The sequence below is a fragment of the Chiloscyllium plagiosum genome, unplaced genomic scaffold (assembly GCF_037043375.1).
Source record: "Chiloscyllium plagiosum isolate Xiang-an unplaced genomic scaffold, Cpla_swu_hap1 HiC_scaffold_6, whole genome shotgun sequence".
In the NCBI taxonomy this organism is placed as follows: domain Eukaryota; kingdom Metazoa; phylum Chordata; class Chondrichthyes; order Orectolobiformes; family Hemiscylliidae; genus Chiloscyllium; species Chiloscyllium plagiosum.
Genome location: NW_028270144.1, coordinates 33,735,261 through 33,751,111, shown reverse-complemented (window position 1 = coordinate 33,751,111; position 15,851 = coordinate 33,735,261). Strand labels below are relative to the sequence as shown.

Below are 15,851 nucleotides of genomic sequence, written 5' to 3'. Positions count from 1 at the left end.
ACTTAATGGAATATTCCTCAGAAAACAGCATTTCAAGTATTTGCTGGGTTATATGCATTCCAAGACCATCACAGCAATTCCACAAAATTCCACAAGATGGCATGAATAGGCCATGAATACTAAGTGCTTCAAGTTACGTTACCAAAGGGGATGGAATGTAACTGCAAAATTTGACAGTCCAAATTTGCATGTTTAAACCCTTATATATCAGAGTCAATTTCTAAAACTGATTCTAATGAGGGAAGGATATCTGTTGTCCTATATTTGACTCTAGCTCTTATACTCGTCAAGCCTATAGATATATAGACATGTGACTAATCTTGAACCTTGTCTCCAATATTTTTTCAATATTTTCAGGGTCCAAAAATCTGTCGCTCTCAGCCTTGAATATACTCAAGTTCCATCTGGAATACAGATCACAAACATTCTATAGTCATCAACTGAATAGCTTTTTATTCCAGAAGTTTTTGTTGAATTTGAATTTCATCACCTGCCATGATAGGATTTGAACCAATATCTCCAGCTTGGGTTTCTGGATTACAGTTTCAGTGACATTACCACTACAACACTACCTTCCAAATCCTGGGGAACTATGCTTCTAATTCTAGACTCTCAAAATGAGGAAAACAGCCTGTTGGCACCAGTCCACAAGTCCTCTCCAAATTTTACATGTTCCATATCAGTTCACTTCTCATGCTTCTGAGGAACATTCTTCACAGTATCTCAGAACAACCTACCTATGCTAGAAATCCATCGTCTGTCTTGGCTAACCAACTTTGGCAACACATTTCAGTTTAAAATGTTTACCTCATCTATAGATTCAACTGCATTGCAAAACCCAATTTCTGTAGTCTTTAGACGTACTTTCCCTCCAAATACTGTTCCTTAGACAGTCCTCTCTGTGTTCCTCCTTCTGATTTAATCCTCTTCTCTGCGACAACCTTTTAAAATGTCTCCACTTCTGCTGTCTCCAGCTGTAAAGTCCGCCTCAAAATTTGAATCTGCACTCCTGATATTTCTTTTCCTGAGTTGGTTGTGAATCGCATTACACCTTGTATAAGATACCCATATATTTCTTTACATGAAAGGTGCTTTACAAATATAAGTTACTATCAAAAGGCCCAGTTTGCACATGACAATAAACTGGGCAGGTAACCAATTTGCAATAAAGGATTAACAAGTTAACTAAGTGGAACAGACAAATGTCACATGGAATTTAGCTCAGACAAGTGTAGAGTCAGAAGATTAAACAAAACTCATTTTATTTGCGTTAGTGCATCATGGTCCATTTCCATTCTACCTCAGTCCCTCATCCATACCATTGCCATCTTTGAACATTACTGTGCCAATGCTTGCTTTGCTGTCTTTCCTTCATCTATGAGCCACAGATTCTAGTTTGCAAACCACAACTGCATGCTGAGGAGTGGTTGATGTACAGACTGTTAAAATTACCAATTTCACAGGAGATTTAAACTAAGGGTACATAATTATACGACTGAGGGTTAACTTGAATGTGTACTAGGCCTTGTGCAGTGCATTTGGTGTACTGTGCTCAGCTTTGGGTGTGTTATAAAGGTTAACACACCTTTATCAGAAGCAATCAGGAGAAACAATGGATCTGATTTCTAAATTTAGAAATTTTATAAAATTTAGAGATATCAGAAGAGATGACCTGCTTTGAGACTTGACTCGAGGAAAAAAAAATGAAGGGGACTTCATCAAATTCTTTAAGGTTTGGCCAATGCAGATTCAGGAAAGTTCACAGTAGTGGAGAACTTGGAGTCAACAAAGTTCTATGATGTACAGTATTCAAGGGCTAAGAAACACTTTAAACAAGACAAAGAAAAAATAAATTTATAATAGATTACCAAACAAATATTTCTTCAAACAAACAGAATTAACTTTTTCTATTGACGATAATGCAATATTAGTTGTTCCAGAATCACAGTAATCGACATGAGGAGAGGTTTATTGTTTAAGTTGGACAGAAAAATTGTCGTGTCCAAAATGTAACCATGTTTTATGCTCAATGGAAATATTCAAAAAGAACAAAAGATTTAGATGTAATAATTCTAAAATTAGTGCATTTATTTAACAAAGCTATTTAAATAGAGATGGTTAATTAAAAGCAAAAAGCAAAAGAAGAAAAAGCCAGTCATTCAGATGTTATTGATGGCCAAATCAAGCTCTTTACTTTAGAAAGTCAAACCGTACAATGTTATAAACACAAATCCCAAAATGTACATTGAAGGAAAAGGTATTAAAAAGGAGCGATTCAATCCATTATCAGTGATAATGATAGAAAACTGATAGAAATCCTACACCGCTTAACTTTGTCACAAACCATGCCAACCCATCATTCAATGATAGTGTTAGGTCCTTGGATAGCACCTTCCAAACCCACAATCACTTCCATCTAGAAGGACAAAGGCAGCAGATTCTTGGGAACACCACCACCTGCAAGTTCCCTTCTAAGCCACTCATCATCAAGACTTGGAAATACATTGCTGTTCTTTCATTGTTGATGGGCCAAAATCTTGGAAACACTGCCCAATGGCATTATGGATCTGCCTACAGTAGACAGATGGTAGCAGTTCAAGATTGCAGCTCACTAGCCAGCGATGCCTACACCCCATGAGAGAATAAAAATCTCTATGCTATAAGCAAACATGATAAGCAAAGCCTACGAACAGTGCTGTATTATTCTAAATTATAAACCAGTGTTCATTTACTTTATTGCAGAGTTCTATGAAATCCTTTCACCTACTAAATCTATTCATATGTAATGCAAAACTTAGAACGAGAAATCATTATTACAATTTATGTGTGTTCTCGAGGGTTCAAGCTGCTGAATAAATGACATTATTGTAATGTTTTAATTGAATAAAATCCAAACCACAAGAAATTGATGTAGACTTACTGAAAAATGCTAACATGAAGATGCCATCATTGCCTACTCTCAGTTGGTCAGCATCATTGAAGTCATCTCTTGGTGCAAAGTCTTCCTCCTATATTTGTAAGGTGACACAATGCTTTGTGAAAGCATGCAATTTTGAATTATAATCAGAAAAAGTTTAAATATATGTTACTAACATTTCTGCACCACCATATCTCCACATTGTATCTTACTTATACGATATCCAGTAAAATATCACCTTAAACTTCAGATGTAGTTTTAAAAGAGAAATTATTTGAAGAATGTACAATTTTTTTGTAATAATGTTGGGAAATGGAGATTATGTTTGCAATGTTGCATAGTGACAACATTTTCACCAGTTCTTATTTCTAATAAAATCATACAGACATTCTAATAAATTCTGTTTTCATTTAACAGAAAAAAGTAATTGAGGCAATTTTCCACTTGTTTACGATGTCACCAGGATATAATGACTCAGGAAAATCTTCCCCAAAGGTATTAACAAAACAACAGTTGCAATATTTAATACTTGTTTAGAATCATAGAGATGTACAGCACAGAAACAGACCCTTCTGTTCATCTTGTCCACACTGACCAGATATCCCAAACCAACTTAGTCCCACCTGCCAGAATGTGGCCCATATCTCTCCAAACCCTTCCTATTCATATACCCATCCAGATGCCTTTATACGTTGCAATTGTATTGGCCTCCACACTTCCTCTGGCACCACTTCCTGCATGAAAAATTTGCCCCTTAGGTTTATTTTATATTTTTCCCCTCTCACCTTAAACCTATGTCCTCTTGTTCTAGACTTCCCCACCCCAAGGAAAAGACCTTGTCTATTTATTCTATCCATGCCCCTCATGATTTTATAAACCTCTATAAAGGTCACCCCTCAGCCTACGATGCTCCAGGGAAAATAGCCCCAGCCTGTTCAACCTCTCCCTATAGCTCAAAGCCTCCAACCCTGGCAACGTCCTGTTTCAAAGAAAATCATTTTTTTCAAAAAAAAGTGATTAAATGGAATTGAACAACTTAAATTGTATAACAGTGTGGAAAAATTGTGAAAGTGATATATTTGGGCAGAACAGTGCAACTTTTTAAAACACATTTCTTAAAATGAGTGTTACCATTTACTATCCAATTGTGAACAACATTTTTTCCTGTTAAGTTCTTTCCACAAAGCTCACAGAGCACCTTCACTTCGCATTTTGTTGATATTGCAAATTCATTGTCTCAAATAAAATTTAAGCTAATCTGCTTAAGGCTGTAAACCCTGCAACAATAGTCACCAAATGTGGACTTCAGCAGTTAAGATAAAGTTCACATAATTATGTTTATAGCATAATGGATATAATAGGTGGGACAACTAAAACTCTGGTGGAGAAACATTTGGAAGCAAATTTGAGGGACAGAATTAATCAGTACTTGCAGATGCAAGGATTAATCAAGAACAATCACTGTGGTTTTCATAAGGAGGTCATTTTAACCCCTAACTTGATTGGATTTTTCCAAGATGTGACTGGGATGGGGTGGGGTGGGGTGAGGTGGGGGGGAGAGAAGAGAGACAGAGAGACAGAACTAGAGGGCATAGGTTCAGGATGAGAGGGAAAAGGTATAAAAGGAACCTCGGGAACAACGTTTTCATGCACAGGGTGTGCATGAGTGGAATGAGCTGCCAGAAGAAGTGGAGGAGGCTGGTACAATTACAGCAATTACAGCATTTATCTGGATGGGTATATGAATAGGGAGTGTTTAGAGGAATATGGGCCAAGTGCTAGCAAATGAGACTAGATTGGGTTAGGATATCTTTGGCATGGATAAAGTGGACCGAATGGTCTGTTTCTGTTCTGAAAGTCTGACTCTATAACTAGGTGTTTAGATGAGGGCAATGCTTTTGACGTAGTCTATTTGGACTTCAGAAGGCTGTTGATAAGATCCCTCATGGGAAATTGATAGCAAAGGTAGGAGTCCATGGGATCCAAGGAAATTTGGCTAATTGTATCCAGAAAGGACTGAGTGGCAGGAGGCAGAGGAAGATGGTCGAGGAGTGTTCATGTGTCCATGTCCATTTTGCAAGGAACAGTGTTGGGGTCCTTGCTGTTTGTGGTATACATACACAGAACAATTAATTACTGAGCTTGCAGCTGAGACAAACATTGATGATTGGAATATAATGATGAGGTTAGACCTAGATTACAGGTGGATATAATGGGCTGATCAGTGGTAAAAGGAATTCACTCAAGATAAAAGTGTGAGGCGAGGCACTTAGGTAGGACAAACAAAGCAAGGAAATATGAATGGTAGGACACTGGGAATCACTGAGGATCAAAGGGACCTTGATGTTAATGTCCACTGGTCCCTTAAAGGTAAAGGGACAAGTAGATAAAGGAGTTAAGAGGCATATGGGATCCCTGTCTTTATTAGCCGATGCAGAGAATTTCAGAGCAGGGAAGTATGCTAGAATGGCATAAAAAGTTGGTTATGCCACAGATAGACTATAGTATGCAGCTCTGGAATCCATTTTAAGGAGGGACGTGTTTGCACTGGAGAGGATGCCTAGGCTGGAGAGTTTAAGTTATGACGATATTGGCTGGAGTAGGGTAGTTTTCCTTGAAGCAGAGGAGACTGAGTGGGGACATGATTGAGATGTTTAAAACTATGAAGGGCATAGACAAGGTAGACAGAATGGAACTTATTCCCTTGGTGGAGGGATCAATGATTAGGTGGCACAGATTTAAGGTAAGGAGGTTTAGAGATATGAGGAAAAGTAATTCACTCATAGGTGGTGGGAATCTGGAACTCTCAGTCTGGAAGTGTTAAAAGCAGAAGCCCTCATAACATTTAAGAAATATTTAGATGTACACTTTTAATACCAAGACATACAAGGCTGTGGGCCAAGATCTCAAAAATGGAATTGTAACAGTTAGATGATGGAGTATGCGCTGGGCAAAAACAATGGGTCTAAGGGCCTTTTACCTCTAGTACTCTGAAATACCCTTATTTTGTCACCTCCTTCTCCTTTAAGGTAATAATCTCCAATCTTATTTCCAACTGTACCAAATCTACTCCTGTACGTACAACAAGGTAAGCTTAAATTTGAAAAATCTGAATTTAAGTTTAACTCTCTACTTGGAGATATCTCAGCCATATATTACCTGAAGAAGATCATTTACCAATGCTACTTTAAAACTTACAAAAAAAAATTACAGTTGCTCTGACTTGCCCCCTCCCTGCCTTTGACACAAAATAATTTCTATTCCTAAAAAGAGACTTAGAACAGAAACTGAGCACCTGCAACTATAATTGTAATATAGGGAGACATGGATTAACCTGCAGCAAGGTCCACACAACCAGCAAACATGACCAGATGCTGACCAAGAAATAGATATTGGCCAGGACAGGTTTCGTAACAGTTTCTACTCTACTGTTGTTAGAATACTGAATGGGCTCACAAACGCTTAACATTCACCAGTATCTGTGTTTTTGTTTTTGCTGCTGTTTAGCTATTAGTTAACTAGCATAGAAAAATAAATAAGTGATCTGCCTGTATTGCTCACAAGACAAAGCTTTTCACAGTACCACGTGACAATAAATTCAATTCACAGAGGAGAATGCCATGGTTCATATAATTATACCCTGGAATCTTTTATGCCCATTTAAAAGAACAGATTGAATCTCAATTTAACACACCAGCTGAATGACTGTATCTCTGACAGGCAGTACTCACTCAATAATGCACTGAATTGCAAACTCAAGGTGATTTGCAAAGGAATGTGAAGTGAACACAGTCTTCTGATTTTAGAGTCAACAGTGTATCATTCAGTGAGTCAAAGCTGATGCAAAAAACTCAATTAATTCTAACCTAACAACACACATATAGAAATGCAAGCTGAATTATTTGGAAATATAATCTTCCATGTAATTAAAGTTATAATTGAAACTCTATTTATGACATATTTGATGTGACAATCAGCTACTGCACAGTTACAGTATTACTGCTGTTTCTTTATCACAAATCTTGTGCTCCTTTCTACTCTAATCCCTTCCCTCATTTTGGCCTCGAGTATTTACACTCCTGGGTTCACCTGCAATAATTTGGAGCTAAGAAAATGATTAATTAGGCTCTTCTTAACATAGGCAGAAGACATTTACACAACAATTTTTGCTTAATGGGTATAAGTATATAAATAACAACCATTTGCAATTCATGACGAATTGACAGATGTAAAATACTGAGTTCTTTGTGATAAAACCACTTTTAGAAGTTACAGAGGATTGACAGCACACAAACAGACCATTCAATCTAACCATACAATACCAACATTTATTCTCCACTTCAGCAATCTCCTCTCTTTCTTCAACTAACCCCAACAGCATAATTCCTTTATATTTCCATCGTATCTAGCTTCTCTCTGAATGTATCTATTGTACTCACCTCAACAATCTGCTGTGGTAGCATGCTTCGCCTGCACGCTGCTCAATGGATTAAGATGCTTCGGCCAAATTCTTTAATTGAATTTTTAATGATAACCTTATAATGATGGCCTCCAGTGTTGCTCTTCCTGTCAAGAGGGAACAGACTGACTGTCTGCTCAGAAAATCTTCACAATTTTAAAGGCCTCTTTTACTTCACCCTCACATTTACCAAATTATGAAACACAGCTTGTTCATTATCATTTGCTAGAAGAAATCAAGGGTGATTTATATATCATTCTTGCACATCTTTACTTCACCTTCAGTGCGTCCATTGTTTATACAGGTGACTAGAATTCTAAGCAGCACTTCAGTTATGGTTTAACTAAGTTTAAACAAACGTGTAGTATAATGTCTTTGCTTTTAAATTCAAATGAACATAAACCCAAGTGCTCTGTTTGCTTCCTTATGGTTTTGATAACCTGTCACTACTTTTAGTGATTTTCATATTAGAAGTCCCAAATTCCTCAGTTCTTCTGCACCATTTAGATTCTTATTTTTAAAGCAAATTCTATTCTTCTTGCCAAAATTTATCCCATGTCAAAACTCCACTTAATATTTAAATACTTAATCTGCAAGTTGTTAACATCTTCCTGCAATTTTTCCTGGTCACCCTCAGAATAGAGTCATAGAGACGGAGAGCATGGAAACGGACCCTTCGGTCCAACCCTTCCATGCCGACCAGATATCCCAACCCAATCTAGTCCCACCTGCCAGCACCCGGCCCATATCCCTCCAAACCCTTCCTATTCATATACCCATCCAAATGCCTCTTAAATGTTGCAATTGTACCAGCCTCCACCACTTCTTCTGGCAGCTCATTCCATACATGTACCACTCGCTGTGTGAAACAGTTGCCCCTTAGGTCTCCTTTATATCTTTCCCCTTGCCCTAAACTTATGCCTTCTATTTCTGGACTCTCCGACCCCAGGGAAAAGACTATTTATCCTATCCATGCCCCTCAATTTTGTAAACCTCGAAAAGGTCACTCCTCAACCTCCGACGCTCCAGGGAAAACAGCCCTAGCCTGTTCAGCGTCTCCCTATAGCTCAAATCCTCCAACCCTGGCAACATCCTTGTAAATCTTTTCTGAACCCTTTCAGGTTTCACAACATCTTTCCGATAGGAAGGAGACCAGATATTGCACACAATATTCCAACAGTGGCCTAACCAAGTTCCTGTACAGCTGCAACATGACCTCCCAACTCCTGTACTCAGTATTCTGACCAATAAAGGAAAGCATACCAAACGCCTTCTTCACTATCCCATCTACCTGCGACTCCACTTTCAAGGAGCTATGAACCTGCACTCCAAGGTCTCTTTGTTCAGCAACACTCCCTAGGACCTTACCATTAAAAGTCCTGCTAAGATTTGCTTTCCCAAAATGCAGCACCTCGCATTTATCGGAATTAAACTCCATCTGCCACTTATCAGCCCATTGGCCGATCCAATCAAGATCCTGTTTTAATCTGAGGTAACCTTCTTCACTGTCCACTACACCTCCAATTTTGGTGTCCTCTGAAAACTTACTAACTGTACCTCTTATGCTCGCATCCAAATCATATATGTAAATTACAAAAAGTAGTGGACCCAGCACCGATCCTTCTAGCATTCCACTGGTCACAGGCCTCCAGTCTGAAAAACAACCCTCCACCACCTGTCTTCTACCTTTGAGCCAGTTCTGTATCCAAATGGCTAGTTCTCCCTGCATTCCGTGAGATCTAACCTTGTTAATCAGTCTCCCATGGGGAACCTTGTCGAACGCCTTACTGAAGTCAATATAGATCACATCTACCGCTCTGCCCTCATCAAGCCACTTTGTTACTTCCTCAAAAAAACTCAATCAAGTTTGTGAGACATGATTTCCCTCGCACAAAACCATGTTGACTATCCTTAATCAGTCCTTGCCTTTCCAAATCCATGTACATCCTGTCCCTCAGATTCTCTCCAACAACTTGCCCACCACCAACGTCAGGCTCACTGGTCTATATAATGTTCCCTGGCTTGTCCTTACCACCCTTCTTAAACAGTGGCACCACGTTAGCCAACCTCCAGTCTTCCAGCACCTCACCTGTGACTATCGATGATACATATATCTCAGCAGAAAGCCCAGCAATCACTTCTCTAGCTTCCCACAGAGTTCTAGGGTACACCTGATCACGTCCTGGGGATTTATCCACCTATATGCGCTTCAAGACATCCAGCACTTCCTCCTCTGTAATATGGAAATTTTGCTAGATGTCACCATCTATTTCCCTTCATTCTATATCTTCCATATCCTTTTCTACAGTAAGTACTGATGCAAAATACTCGCTTAGTATCTCCCCCATTTTCTGCAGCTTCACACAAAGGCCGCCTTGCAGATCTTTGATGGGCCCTATTCTCTCCCTAGTTACCCTTTCGTCCTTAATGTATTTGTAAAAACCGTTTGGATTCTCCTTAATTCTATTTGCCAAAGCTATCTCATGTCCCTTTTTGCCCTCCTGATTTCTCTCTTTAGTATACTCCTATTGCCTTTATACTCTTCCAAGGGTTCACTTGACCTATCTTTTCATATGCTTCCTTCTTTTTCTTAACCAAACCCTCAATTTCTTTAGTCATCCAGCATTCCCTATACCTACCAGCCTAACAGGAATATACTTTCTCTGGATTTTCATTCCTGAAGGCTTCCCATTTTCCCTTTACCTGCGAACATCTGCCCCAAATCAGCTTACGAATGTTCTTGCCTAGTACCGTCAAAATTGGCTTTTCTCCAATTTAGAACTTCAACTTTTAGATCCGGTCTATCGTTTTCCATCACTATTTTAAATCTAATAGAATTATGGTCGCTGGCCCATAGTGCTCTCCGACTGACACCTCAGTCACCTGCCCTGCCTTATTTCCCAAGAGTAGGTAAAGTTTGCACCCTCTCTAGTAGGTACATCCACATACTGAATCAGAAAGTTTTCTTGTACACACTTAAATTCCTCTCCAGCTAAATCCTTAACAGTAAGGCAGTCCCAGTCTAATGTTTGGAAAGTTAAAATCCTCTACCATAACCACCCTATTTTTCTTACAGATAGCGGAGATCTCCTTACATGTTTGTTTCTCAATTTCCCTCTGATTACTAGGGGGTCTATAATACGATTCCAATAAGGTGATCATCCCATTCTTATTTCTCAGTTCTACCCAAATGACTTCCCTGGATGTATTTCCAGGAATATCCTGCCTCAGCACAGTTGTAATGCTATCCCTTATCAAAAATGCCACCCCACCCCTCTTCCTCTCTTGCCTCCCTTTCTATCCTTTCTGTAGCATTTGTATCCTGGAATATTAAGCTGCCAGTCCTGCCCATCCCAGAGCCATGTTTCTGTAATTGCTATGATATCCCAGTCCCATGTTCCTAAGCATGCCCTGCATTCATCTGCCTTCCCTGTTAGCCCCCTTGCATTGAAATAAATGCAGTTTAATTCATTAGTCCTATCTTATCCCTGCCTGCCCTGTTTGACTTGCTTCTGTTCTCAACTGTACCAGTCTCAGATTGATGTCTTTCCTCACTATCTCCCTGCATTCCCCCCACCTTACTAGTTTAAATCCTCCCGAGCAGCTCTAGCAAATTTCCCTGCCGGTATATTAGTCCCCTTCCAATTTAGGTGTAGTTTGTCCTCCTTGTACATGTCACTTCTACCCCAAAAGAGTTTCCAATGATCCAAAAAAAAAAAGGGTATCCTTCTCCCATACACCAGCTCCTCAGCCTTGCATTCATCTGCTCTGTCCTCCTATTCCTGCCCTCACTAGTTCATAGCACCAGGAGTATTCCAGATATTACTACTCTCGAGGACCTCCTTTTTAAATTCCTACCTAACTCTCTGTAATCACCCTTTAGAATCTCAACCTTTTCCCTTCCTATGTCGTTGGTTCCAATGTGGACAATGACCTCTTGCTGGCCCCTCTCTCCCTTGAGAACATTCTGCACCCTCTCTGAGACATCCTTGATCCAGGCACTTATGCCTCCAATCCACATAAACTGATCTGTCCTCACACTCACTCACTAATTACTCACCACTGCTGGGATTCCGAGTATGGGCACCATATATGGACAAGTCATGTTCTAGGTCAAGCATTACCAGAAAAAGCTGCCCTTCATAGTGCACATACTAGGAGAATACACATAAGTGGCACAGGTAACACTCCATCGCAAATATAAGTTCACATTTTTAAATGTATTGCTATTCTACTTCATCACCTGCCATGATCAGCTATCACAGTAACCACAGCTCCAAGGGTTAAATCGCCTTCGCACAACTTGGTAGAGCCAGATCTAAGAAAATGGCAAGGGCTACTCTTTGCCTAATGCCCAGCATTGCATAACATTTTCTCATTAATATAGGAGCCTCACACTCTGGAATGCCTTTAGACAGCTGGAACTTTTATTCGACAACAGCAAAGAAACAACAAATTGAGAACAAACAGGGACTGCTTGTCTTTTGAGCAACAAGAGATTAACAGTCAACGAATAATCACTGCACCAAGCTCACATCTACTGAAACCAGGTAAAAACAATGACTGCAGATGCTGGAAACCAGATTTTGGATTAGTGGTGCTGGAACAGCACAGCAGTTCAGGCAGCATCCAAGGAGCAGTGAAACCGACGTTTCGGGCAAAAGCCCTTCATCAGGAATAAAGGCAGAGAGCCTGAAGCGTGGAGAGATAAGCTAGAGGAGGGTGGGGAGAAAGTAGCATAGAGTACAATAGGTGAGTGGGGGAGGGGATGAAGGTGATGGGTCAGGGAGGAGAGGGTGGAGTGGATAGGTGGAAGAGGATATAGGCAGGTAGGACAAGTCTGGACAAGTCATGGGGACAGTGCTGAGCTGGAAGTTTGGAACTAGGGTGAGGTGGGGGAAGGGGAAATGAGGAAACTGTTGAAGTCCACATTGATGCCCTGGGGTTGAAGTGTTCCGAGGCGGAAGATGAGGCGTTCTTCCTTCAGGCGTCTGATGGTGAGGGAGCGGCGGTGAAGGAGGCCCAGGACCTCCATGTCCTCGTCAGGGGGGGGGGGGGGGGGGGGGGGGAAGAGTTAAAATGTTGGGCCACGGGGCGGTGTGGTTGATTGGTGCGGGTGTCCCAGAAATGTTCCCTAAAGCGCTCTGCTAGGAGGCGCCCAGTCTCCCCAATGTAGAGGGGGACGCATCGGGAGCAACTGATACAATAAATGATATTGGTGGATGTGCAGGTAAAACTTTGATGGATGTGGAAGGCTCCTTTAGGGCCTTGGATAGGGGTGAGGGAGGACGTGTGGGCGCAGGTTTTACAGTTCCTGCGGTGGAAGGGGAAGGTGCCAGGATGGGAGGGTGGGTTGTAGGGGGGCGTGGACCTGACCAGGTAGTCACGGAGGGAACGGTCTTTGTGGACGGCGGAAAGGGGTGGAGAGGGAAATCTATCCCTGGTGGTGGGGTCCGTTTGGAGGTGGCGGAAATGTCAGCGGATGATTTGGTTTATGCGAAGGTTGGTAGGTTGGAAGGTGAGCACCAGGGGCGTTCTGTCCTTGTTACGGTTGGAGGGGTGGGGTCTGAGGGTGGAGGTGTGGGGTGTGGACGAGAATCCAGGTGTCAATTAAGTCCTATTTAGCTTATTACACCCAAAGTCACGGTATTGTAATATGCTCCTCCTGCTCAATGCCCTCATTTTCCTTTTTGGAAGACTATTGCTGTTCTGTCGAGTCTCTAGAGTCTATCACATTGCCCTTTTTGCCTCCTCCACTTGGACAGAACACAGCAACTGAGTCAAGACTATGGACGACTGACCAAGGTTTACCAAGTCAAGCTGGAGGCAAAGGTCATTTTTTTTTAGTGTATGTTGATCTTAAGCACAGGTTACATTGTTTAATTTTTAAACTCAATTTAATTCTTTATTTAACTGTAATGTGCATTTGGAAACTATATTGTTGTTCCCTCCCTGCAGCTGGGCCCTGGAACTCCCTTTCTAAAAGCACTTTGGGTATACCTATGATACACTGCAGTTTAAGAAGGCAGTTTACTGTAACCTCTTGGGCTTTGGGATGGGCAATAAATACTACCTATTCAGTGATGTCTATGCTTATTGAAAACATTTTAAACAAGGTTCCCATTATAGTCAGCTTTGGCAATTTGCTTCACTCGAAAAGTAAACAATCAATACAAACTTAATGTTAATTTGATTTTAAAATAGCTTTTTTGTACACTGTGTCATACTATTTTCCTCGGTGCTCATGATTATCATCTAGTTAAATGGTCAGAAAAATCCACTGTTCCAGGACAAGAAAAACAGAAATTGCTGGAGCAACTCAGTAGGTCTAACAGCATTTGTGGAGAGAAAGCAGTGACCCTTCTTCAGAACTGATTGATATGTGTGCTAAAGATGGTGTGGGGGAAGAATAAGCAATAGGTGGAGATGGAGCTCAGAGAAAGAACATGGCAGTTGCTGGGCTCCATGTCCACTTATCACTTACTTCTCACTCCCCTCCCCACTCTCAGTATCTATACCAATCTTTTTCTAGTCACAATCAGTTCTGAAGAAAGGTCATTCAACCCAAAATGTTGGCTTTCTCTGCATAGATACTGACAGACCTGATGAGTTTCTGCAGAAATTTATTTTTATTTTAGATTTCCAGCATCTGCAATTTTTTTTTATTTGGCCAGTTCAAAGTTTTGCCTCATCATGTAAACTCCTGTTTTGTTGGTGCTATAAATATCTCCTGGATTGTAGTTCAGCACAAATATCCACAGACTATAAAGTTGACACTTCAGTTTAAAACCAACCCTTATGTCAACAACACTCTCAAATTTCAAATCAAGCTATTTAAAGTAGCCCAGCTAAGTTTGAATCTTTTGGTGCCGAAAGAATAGGTTGATTTTTAAGCCATTGCACAAAACCCCGCCTGAATATCCTTCTCTGGCTAACATAAACCAACCGATGGACACCTTCTTCAAGACTTTTGAGAGTTGCAGTGCTCTTTGTAAAGTTAAGTTCTTTTCAACTTAGGATTTATGGTTTTAATTTTATGGTGCAAGTTATGGCAGATTTGATGCTTTGTTTTCACAGACAAAGAAAATCTCTTCCTCAATATGTGCGTGCATGTACATGTCTTCTTGTCATAGTTGCCTTTCGATGACAGTTGCCAATTTTCAGTCTGCTTGCAAACTTCAGTCAAAAGCAAAAAATAGCATAGAATTCACATTAAAAATGGTATTATTCCAATTAGTATCAGCTTGAGTACCTGTTGTATCCAAGTCAGTCTAGCTTGAGCATGCTTAAATGTTAGTCAAAGTAGGGGTGATTTCCATTTAAACACAATGGGTATTTCTTTTGGAAGAACTGGGACTCTTAAACTGTCCATATTATAGGCCGTCGTCATCATCATATCAAACACATATCAATTATCCTCAAGTGTGACCACTAATTCCCAGTCACTTAAGTCAATTCTCCATCCCTTTTCTTCTCCAATCTCTCTGTTTTAAGGTTCTACAACATTTCAACATAAAAGTACGTCTTTGCCATTTCCTGTTTCTTTTTGAATACTTTTATAATTAATATATTCCAGCACTGAAGACTCCGTCGGTGAAACATCAACTTAGCTCTCCTCTCTACAGATGCTGCCTGACCTCGAGTTGATTCAAATTTTCTGTACTCCAAAGAATGATCCCATCAGCCGCAACTCCCTGCCAGAAAAAGCTGTATTAGTCAAGTTTAATAGTCTTGTGTCACCACCATTTTTAATAAGCTTGCTTGTCCAATGTAAATGCTTCCGTCATTTGAGACAATTCAGCATTAGTTGGATCCTCAGCAGCAGCTTTTCAATACACAACCTATAGAGCAGCAACATAGACTTTTAAAGCTATTTGCAAGAACTACACTCAAACTTTAAAATGATATTACAGTTTCAACTTATTCATGTTTTTTAATTGTCCTTTCTTATTGTATATGACAGGGAACTAATTTTTGCTTAATGCTTTAAGGATTCTAGATTTTGAAATTTTTTGGATCCATTTTGCACTGTATTACAATGTTCATACTTGCTGGCATACATTCAGAGAACTTGGTGTTCCAAAATAGACTAGTTGCATTCAGTCCTGCCTTGGAGTAGGAGTGGGACTCCGTGTAATGTTTCCAAAAGGTCACCCACAACTGTTAAAGAATCACTGAAGAGCAGATCAAAGTATGAAAGACAGATGTCGACTCCATGCAGAGAAGTACTATTTCGCTGAACTGCTGAGAAGGCACCGAGTTCTGTGCCGTTGGAGCTCAGTTAGAAGTCAAATGATGTTGCATATGTTAATGCAATGAATACCTGCAATCAATACCTGTATTCAGAAAGAGATTCTAGGAGTCAATTGGCAGCTAAGTTTTAACGTTAGGGCTCAGAAGAAGCTGGGTGTTATGGGTAGTTCAGTGCAGTAGAAAGAGAGAGAGAGAGAGAGAGAGAGAGAGAATAAAAGTCCT

General features: G+C 40.2%; 1 protein-coding gene across 2 annotated transcripts in view; it reads right to left on the bottom strand.

The window, feature by feature from the left end:
- Positions 1-15,851, bottom strand: part of ndfip2 (Nedd4 family interacting protein 2) — a 108,956-nt gene that overhangs the window by 37,124 nt on the left and 55,981 nt on the right. For both annotated transcript variants that reach the window (XM_087987978.1, XM_087987979.1), the window contains one exon: positions 2,921-3,008. In XM_087987978.1, coding sequence (XP_087844104.1) covers positions 2,921-3,008 — 88 coding nt within the window. The remainder of the gene's footprint in view (positions 1-2,920; positions 3,009-15,851) is intronic.